Consider the following 9,004-nt stretch of genomic DNA (forward strand, 5'->3'; position numbering starts at 1 on the left):
GGATGCCTGGATGGTGCTTCCCCTGCCAGGGGAAGCCAGGCCGCTGGGGAAGGGGAGAAAGGTGGAAGGAGGAGGGGGCGCTCCCCGGCCAGCTGGTGGAAATGGAGGGAGGCGGTGACCTTGCCCTCCTGCTGGGGCCACACAGCCTCCCCGGACCCAAGCAGAGCCCAAGAATGGTTCCCAAGGGCCACTTGGGGGCAGGGTGGTCCTGTAGCCTCCTCCCACAGCCTGCAGCAGAGGCAAGGGGAGGGGCTTCTGCACCCCGGAGGCGGGGCTTCCTTGGGCCAGGGGAGTGGAGCCTGCTTCCCCCTCACTCCTCAGACAGAACTGCACTTCCCTGCTGCCGTCTTGTGGACAGCTCTTTCTATCCACGGGGTTGGAGGAGGTCTTCTGGCTGGTCCGGATCCACTGCGCTGCATGGTGTTTCTTCAGTCTCCCTTCAGCTGCTGATCTTCCAGGGGAGAGCACGGGGCTGTTGTTCCTGGAAAGAGAGAAGGACATTGGTTCAGAGATTGGGGGTCTTCTCACACTCTCCCCCATGACACCACCCAGCACCAGGGACTCCTGGCAGAATATCCGTGTCCTCATTTCCCAGAGGGAAGAGAGATCTTTCCTCTTTCCCTTGGGCTACTTGTACAACTGGCCACAAGGGCCGAAGATGGCATTCCAACACGAGGGAGGGCTGCCCAGATTCCTGCCCGCCCTTCCTGCAGCCCCAGCCCCCTCCCTAACCATCGGGGCCCCTTCAAGTGAAGCCCTGCCTTGGTCTGCTCACCAGTCGGTCAGGTGGAGAGATCACCGTACTCTGGCGGGTGTCTCTTCTTCTTACAGCCTGCCCACAAGCGCCGAACGGCAGCCCGCAACCCGTGCCGGGAGTGGAGGGAAAAGGCCTTCTTCACGATCTTCTCCGTCTTGCAGGCAACTCTCCCGACCTCGGGGTCATGGTCGCCAAGCAAGCTCTCCAGCGCTGGAAGGATGAAGGAGAAACTTCAGCAATGGCATGAAGAGATCACCCCACCCTTCGCCAAGCCCCACCATTTCCACACCAAGAGGGAGCAAGTCCTGACTCTTTCTCCCCTTCACTCTGGGAAACCCTACTGCTGGGCATCCCTGAGGATGCAACCGGGACCTTCCATTTGAGGGTCTGTGGTCCCTAAACCTAGGCCTCTCCCCTCACAGAAACTGCCCCTTCCCACCCAGAAACCCGCACTTACCAGCATGGAAGGTCTCTATGTTCCCTTCAGTGAGGATGCTGCCCTTTTTGTGGACCAGGTGACCTAAAAACAAGGGTGGAAGGAAATGGGACCACAGTTCAGGACCCTGCGCATGGACAGCTCACTTCCCATCATTCAGGAGAGGAAGTCCTCCCCTCTCTGCTCCCTCTGGGACTGACAGATTGAGCCATTCCTCCAGGGACTCTTATGTCACCTTGGGAGGAAATGAAGTCAAGACTCCTAGCTAACGCTCACTGGGCCAGTCCTCCTGGGGAGGGAACAGCTCCTGCCCCCCCCTTCTGGAAGTGCACTCAAGGAGAGTGAACCTTTGCCCACCAAGACGACCCACGAAGGGAGACCCAAAGGTCTTGTTTCCCTTACCGATCAGCAGGGCAGCTGTTCTCCTCACTGAAGGCTGCTCGCTGCGGAAGAAGCCCAGGATATTGGTGGTCTCCATCTCCACGGCGTCCTCTGTGCCGAGCTGCCGAATCTGGGATCAAGAGCAAAGACAAATCCCGAGTGAGCAAAGCATCGCCCAAAGGTCCTTGAGCCATTTGAGCCGAGGGACGGACAGGGAGGGGCTGTTCCCCTACCAGACGCTTGGCGATCTTGTGCAGCAGCTCCTGCAGGCTGTAAGAGTCCCATGCCAGCAGCCTGCCCTCCAGGTGCCAGAGGAGGGCTTCCGCCAGGAGGCTCAGATTGTCCTTTGCAGCCTGCCAATGAAAGACCGGAATGGGAGTGGGAAAGCCTCCCAAGGGATTCCAAGAAACCTCTTAGGGGGCTTCAAGGAGTAGGGGAGATTTTGGACTTTGGTGGCCTCTCGTTGGCTGAAGCACAGCCGAGGACAGCCAGATTCAAGAGGGGAAGCTTTTCCCCATCCCAGGAAAGAAGGGCCCTGGATGAACTCTCGGAAGAGAAAGTAGAAGGGGGTGGAGAGGTCCATTCCCTGAAAGGTTTCAGAGAGGCCTGGATGGGCCAAGCCACAGCGGGACAGCTGGATGATTCACCACCCCGTGAGGCTAGCTCTGAGGCCTGCCACTGGGCGGCTGGACTTGGGGAAGCCTAAACACCTTTGTAGAGGAGGCAGGAAAAAGTGGGCTCTCACCTGTGCTACCTCCAGGTCCTCATCCTCCACATGCATCAGCACCGCGATGAGGGTCATGATGTTCTCTTCTGTACTCTCATGATGGTGGTGGCGGTGCTGCAGGAGATCCAGATGGGTCTTCATGGCTGCCCTTCGGATCTTAGCCTCCTCCTACAAAAAAACAGGGGTTGTCGTTGGCAGGGAGGAATTCCTCACCTCCATCACCATGAAGAAGAGCTTGCATGGGTCTCTTGCAAGAGGTCTCAAGGGGGTGTCCGGTTTCCCTTCTCCAAGCTGGTCGGAATCTACAGGTTGGCCGGCCCTCATAGAGCCGGGGCGGAGGGCTGGCGTGCAAGTACTCACGTGGTGGAAGATAGGGCGGCACAGGGCAGCCAGGGCAGCATTCACGGTGGCCTGATGTTCCGATGGGCAGTGCCTCAGCCGCTCCATGAAGGCCAGGACCCCCAAAGTGGCTTCCAGACTGGAGGTCCTGAGCCCTCCCAGGATCCCGGCACTAAAATCCTGGGGTTTCTTTGCCTAGGGTGAAAAAAGGTGGATCCTTGGAGTTCTTTCAAACCCATGCTAGTCCACCCCCTGCTAAACAGACCACAGGCCTCTCGGGGGGCTGATGCCGCTTGGCCTCCATCCACTGCCTTGGGGAGGAGATCACTCAAGCCATGCCGGAGGCACAAAGAGGGGGGAGAAGGCGGCATTGGAGCACGTGGGGAATCAGGGCTCCCATGGAGAGATGCATTTCTGTGCCTTCCCTTAAGGATTTCTCCTTCGTCCTGTGGCAAGGGTTCCACAGGCTCAATCCACCCAACTGGAGAAATCTCCCCATCACACCTGGGGATGCCTAGGAGCACCAGCCTCAGGTAGGCCTCCCCAAAGAGAGGAGTTTCCATGCCCAGAGATGCTCCCGGGGTCGTGGGTCTGGGTCACTCACCGCCTTCAGCTTTCCATAGATTTGGAGAAGTCCCCTTTCGCTCAGGTAGCGGATGTTCTGGTTGGGGTGGACTAGCCACGCTACCAGGAGCGTCCAAGTCTTCTCCAAGGCGGCGAAGTCTTTGTCTTTCAGGAGCAGCTAAAAGAGGGAAAGGAGGAAAACATCCATCAGCCCCTGGGGCCAGACCCTCCTCTCAGGGAAGCCCACGCCGAGGAACTCGCTGCTCACCTCCACAAAGAAGGCCACCTCTGCGAGGGAATGCTGTTCTGGATCTTTGTCCAGGCTGAAGAGGGAAGCCAGGTATGCCTTCAGCCTGGCCACTGTGGAGGATGGTGTCTGTAGGAGAGCCCTGCAACACACCAAAGGACCCTGCTGAGTCCTGGGCGGAAGGCCCGGAAAGAGCAGACCTGACCCAAACCACCCCAGCCCCCAGGCCTCCTGAGAAATCTCCTCTTCACTCCTACTTACCTCACCAAGAGGGCCACACCCTGGAGGCAGCTCTGCGGAGAGCACAGGGATTCCCAGCAGGTCTTCTCTGGGGTCGCCTGTGCCACCCTCTCCAGCAGGGTCCGGACAATCTGCGAGGTCTCCCTGCAGAGAAGAGAAGAGGAGGTGGCTGTCCCCAAAGTGTGTGTCTCCTTGCGGGGTGGCGTAGTGTCAGGGGTGGAGGGACTGTCTTGGACCATGGGAGGGAGACCACAGGGGTGAAGTGACTTTCCCCACAGCTGGTTTTTTAACACTGCAGACGCATTTTAAGGCTCTCTGCAGATCCAAGAGGGCTGCAAATTCTGGGGTCTCCTCTGTGTAGCTGAGGGAGGGGACCACCGTGCCAGAGTCACCCCAACAGGCCAGAAATGCTCCTCACTCATCAGAGTGGGACATGGGACAAATGGCCCTAGCCTGTCCTCCCAGAGTGCTGGAAGGAGGACTTGCTGGCCTCGCTTTCCCCAGCGCCATGACTTACTCAGGAGGCAGGTCTTGGCTCTCCCGGTTCCCCACTCCCTCGGTGGTGTTCTGCAGGCCGGTGAGGATCTTGTTCACCAGGCCCACCAGGAGTTCGGGGAACCTCTCCTCCACCTCACTGGCATACTCCACGCACTGGATGACGTCCCCGATCTTCTTTGTTGCTCTCCCCTGAGGAGAAGGGGAGGGCCGGGCCTCAGCACACAGTCCGAGGGACAGTTATGGGTCAGGAGAATCCCCGGGGCCAGGCCAGTGCCATGGGTGTCTGCACGCACATCTGGGCCTGGAGGGTGCTGCCTCTGGCTCAGGGAGCATGAGGTCCACTGCAAGGGAAAGACATCCCCAAGGGGGAAGGGCAAGTCCCCGCCTCCCGTGTAAACAGTGGCTGCCATCCAAGCCGCCATGCTGCGTAGTGCAGGAAAGGAAGAGCGGAGGGGTGGAGGGAAGTCACCCTTGGTTTCCGCCCCTTACCTCTCCCAGATGGACCGAGGAGAACCAGTCTGGGGCCAGCTGTCCTCTTCCTTCTTCGCCGCTGCCGATGTTCCTGAGAGAGGAGAGGAGAGAGAAAAGCTGCTCAAAGGTCTGTCCTGTTGGAGATGGCAGCCAGCTGGAGAAGAACACGAGCACCCAAAGAGATGCTGAGCAAGGATCTCGCCTCCCTTGGGAGGTGGCTGGCAGGGGAACTTCACCAGGCCAGAGATCTCCCAAGTCCAGCCTTTCGTGCCCCACTGAGAAGCCCTGGGAAGTGTTCAGAGAGGGCATCGAGACAGGAGCCCTCCCCTGCTCCTTCTCCCCAACACCCGGTCATGAAAACAGCATGGGGGTCTCGGAGCTCCCTCTGCTAACAGCCAGCAATAGACTTGCTGGTGTCTGTCTCACACCTGCTGCTAATCGGCTTCCTTGGTTGAACTCCCCCTCCAGAGTCCTCAGAGGGCAAGGAGGAGGAAACATCCCTCTGTGGGGCTCAGACATGGGGGAGCTGCCCCTGTCCCCTGCAGCCTTCTGCTGGCTACGCTAAAAGCCCCCCCCCCCCGCTCCCTACTGGCTCCTAAGGCCCTTCAGCTGAGAGGAGGGTACCTACCTGGCCGAACCGGGGGCCGGTGGAGAGTCCCACACCTCGTCCTCGATGCTGCTCACCTCATACATGGTGTCATCCTCGTCCGTAGAGGAGCACTGGGGAGGAGAGAGAAGAGAAATGGGATTGTTCCAGGGCTTGCATTGACCTTGCGAGGCTTCTGAGAGGAGGAACTAAGCCCAAGGGACTTAGCGTTGAGTCCAGGCAGCACCCTGTTCCTGCTGAGTAGGGCTTGACCACACTTTCCAGAGGAGCAGGTAGTTTGGGGTCATCCATCGTGCTGTAAGGGGCACTGAAGGTTCCAATGAATGGATGACCCTCTAAAACAGGGCTGCACAACTTCGGCCCTCCAGACATGGTTGGACTACAACTCCCATCATCCCCAGCCAGAGTGGCCCATAGTCGGGGATTATGGGAGTTGTAGGCCAACATCTGCAGGAGGCCCAAGGTTGTGCAGCCATGCTCTAAAACCAGACGTGCCTCTTAGAACAAAGGCATTTGGCATCTCTGCCCAGAAGAGCCTTCCACCGCATTTCCAACCCCTTCCCAGTGCCTCAACGGGAGCCCTGCATTTTCTTCCCACCCCACTCATCCAAATCCCTCCCACCCTGCGGCATCTAGAACTGGAACTGTTCCAGGTTCTGTCTCCTATCGGGGAACAGGGGACACACACACACACACACACACACACACACACACACACACAACCCAGAGCCCATCCACCTGAAAAAATGGATGAGCATTCCTGACCTCTGCCGAGGACGAGTCTTCCACCACTTCAGTGTTCAGCAGCCTCTTGATTAGCCACTTCTTTGGCTTCGGGACTCTGAGAGAAGAAAGGAGAGACGGGGCATAAGAACATCCATGCATGCCAAGAGCCCTGTGGGTCAGGTGAAAGACACGTGTAGCCCAACAGTGGACAGCCAGATGCCTATTTAGTTGGTTGTGAACCACTTGAGACCTGGTTATATGTGGCATCAAAATGTGTTTATTCACACACAAACACCCCCCCCCCCCGCAGATTCTGAAGTTCCTTGGCTATCATGGGTAATAGTCTTCAATTGGCTTCTCCTCCATGAACGTGTCTAATCATTTGCTGGACCTAGTGGCCATTAGCCCATCCTGGGGTTGTGAATTCCATAGCTTTCAATGTGTGGTGTGTGGGGCGAGAGGGAGAAAATGCATTTTCTGGGCTCTGTGCTGCACCCAATGCCAGTCTACTCCTTGTGTTGAGCTCCTGTCCTCGTGCAGTGAGGGGGGTTAGGGAAATACCCCTCCAAGGTGCTCAGGCCTTTCAGAAACGCTCATCTCACCCTGCAGGCTTCTTTTGGCTAAACTGAGACGCTCAGGGGCGTAGCTGGGGGAGAGGGGGCCCGTGTTCATCCCTCTCTCTGGCGGCCCCCCGGAGTGAGGGAGATAATGAAGGAAATAGGGAGGGATGGAGCTGGAGGGCCCTTGGGAGCTGGGGGCCCGTGTTCTTTGGACCCTTTCGCTCAATTATAGCGACGCCCCACCCCAGGCTCCCAGGGAAGGTGATCTGCCTCTATGATCCCAGGAGCTGCCCTTCAGCTGAGAAAGGTACCTGGGGGAACTGGTGTCACCGTCCCCTTCCGACCCCTCGTCCTCCACGCTGGCTTGCGGAGTCTCAGCACCCGGGAAGGAAGAACTCTGTCAAGGAGAGAGGAGGGAGAAATGGCTGCTCTGGCCCTCGCGTTGAGCTTTCCAGGCTTCGGCAGGGAAAAGGCCAGCCGGGCACCTCCCAGCGGTCATCGCCAGGTGAGCTGGATACAGGAAGTGGGCCGGAAGTGGACCTTTGATGTCCCAGAAGAGCTACAGGGGAGGCCAATTCTGCACCACAGCATGGCCATTTCGGAGGTTTAAGCAAACTCTTGTCAGAAGGTGGCCACCCACCCTGCAGCTTCTCAAACTGGAGCCATTCCACATTCTCTCTACTCCTGGGCAACACGGGGGGACCCACAAGCCCAACCCTCAGTCCTTCCAAGGGAGGGACTGGATGTTGATGCTTTCTGACCTCTCCAAGGGATGGATCTTCGTCAGCAGCAGCGTTGTGCAGCCTCCTCTGTACGGTGCTTGGCCTCTGGACGCTAAGAAAAGAAAGAAAGAAGACACGTGAGATCAGAAGAGCAGTGCTTAGAAAGAGCTCTGCTTGATGAGAAGAATGAGACATGCAGCCCAGCACCCTGTTTCCAGGAGTGGACAGCCAGATGCCTGCAGGAAGCCCACAGGCTGGGCATGGAGACCCCTGTCCCCTTGTGGAAAGAGGAGGAGACAAACAACTCTCCAAGATGCTCAGAGCTTCTGCCCACCCCCGGCTTCTTGCTAAACTAACCACCTCCCCCAGCCCCAGGATGGGCTCTTAAGGAAAGTCTTCTGCTTCCATGAGCTCTGGATCTGCCCCTCCAGCTAGTACCTCTGGGAACTGATGAAACTCTCCACGTCCAGCTCCTGATCCCTTGTGTTGACCTCTGGGATCTCGGCCTCTTCGATGTCGGCACCCTGCAAATGAGAGAAAAAGGAGAGCAATGCGTGAAGTTGTGCTCACTCTGATCTCCCTAGGGCCTTGGGGTTTAGGTTTTCTCCCTTCATTTTCTTTGAATTCATGTTTATTTCTTTAGATTATTTTGATTTTTAAATTAAAAAGTCTTATTAAAAAAAATAAACAATGTGCTCTAACATTAACTGTTATTGGGAGTGCCAGGGCACAGCCACCACATGCTTGTGGCCGTTTTCTTTCATGGTATGCCCAACAATGAACCTCCACTGTGATATGAGTTTTGCTGTGGTCAACAAATTGGCCACCACCCTTCAAAATAGCCGCCACCCTTCAAAATGGACATTGGAATCAGTTGGCTGCACTCTGGAGCTCTGGTCCGAAGACAGCATGTCAGGTAGGTCTCTGAGATCTCTTTCTTTACCCAAAGAAAAGCAGTCCTTAACAGAAAGGTCAGTGCATAGGAGCTCTAGAATTAAATGCTAATTTCTTGTTGTCATTTCTTGCCATTTTTTTCTGCATTCCTTTCATGGGAAAGGAAACAAATGCGAATGGGACCCCCTGGTATTTATAGTTTGGGAGATGCAATCTCCCCTCACTCCTCAACCATCCCATCCACAAAAGTGACAGGAATGGTGTCCTTACCTCACAAGACCATGCGGTGGCAATGGTCTGCAGGAACCACCCATCGTCCTCAACCGTGAAGACACTGCAGGAAGAAATAAAATGGCATGAGTACCTCGGAAAAGCCTTGCTGGGTCAGACCAAAGATGCATCTAGCCCAGCAATCTGCCTCCAATAGGGGACAGCCGAATGCCTCCAGGAAGCTGTCCCCTATGAGCTTCAAGCTAGTGGACATCACCACCACATCTTGTAGGACTGAATTCTTCTACAAAATGTATGAAGACATCATTTCTGTAGGTCCTGCACCTCTTGCCAGTCAGCTGCACTGGATCCATCCCAGATCCAGGCCGGCTGTGGGACAGAAAATCTTCCCTACACAACATTTCAAGAAGAAACTCTACCTCCTCTGGGAACTGCTGGCAACCGCTTCATCCAGGATCCCGTTCCCACTCTTGACATGCTGGATCCTGGAGCCGTCCGAGAATGACTTCTGTGAAGGAGAGAGGAGAGAGGAATGGGTGCTCTGACGCCCACTTGATCTTTCCAGGGCGTCTGGGAGCCAAACGTCACACCTCCTTCAAAGGGA

The 9,004-nt window shown here is 56.6% G+C and overlaps 1 protein-coding gene across 1 annotated transcript; it reads right to left on the reverse strand.

Annotated features, from left to right (window-relative positions):
• Positions 1-1,997: 1,997 nt before the first annotated feature.
• Positions 1,998-8,664, reverse strand: LOC128350543 (uncharacterized). Its single transcript, XM_053308953.1, has 12 exons — positions 8,657-8,664; positions 8,440-8,503; positions 7,714-7,799; positions 7,315-7,387; positions 6,865-6,950; positions 6,033-6,108; positions 5,289-5,380; positions 4,679-4,751; positions 4,209-4,378; positions 3,713-3,835; positions 3,473-3,593; positions 1,998-2,120 (listed from the first exon to the last, which is right to left on the reverse strand). Exons 1-12 carry the CDS (start codon positions 8,662-8,664, stop codon positions 1,998-2,000), a joined length of 1,095 nt encoding a protein of 364 aa, XP_053164928.1.
• Between the last annotated feature and the right edge of the window lie 340 nt (positions 8,665-9,004).

Source organism: Hemicordylus capensis, chromosome 3 (genome assembly GCF_027244095.1).
Source record: "Hemicordylus capensis ecotype Gifberg chromosome 3, rHemCap1.1.pri, whole genome shotgun sequence".
Classification (NCBI taxonomy): Eukaryota; Metazoa; Chordata; class Lepidosauria; order Squamata; family Cordylidae; genus Hemicordylus; species Hemicordylus capensis.

Excerpts from the sequence above, each read along its gene's own strand:
- LOC128350543 (XM_053308953.1), bottom strand. Across the intron at positions 7,800-8,439 it reads CCACCGCATGGTCTTGTGAG|GGTGCCGACATCGAAGAGGC; the intron begins GTAAGGACACCA and ends TCTCATTTGCAG. Across the intron at positions 6,951-7,314 it reads AAGATCCATCCCTTGGAGAG|AGTTCTTCCTTCCCGGGTGC; the intron begins GTCAGAAAGCAT and ends TCTCCTTGACAG.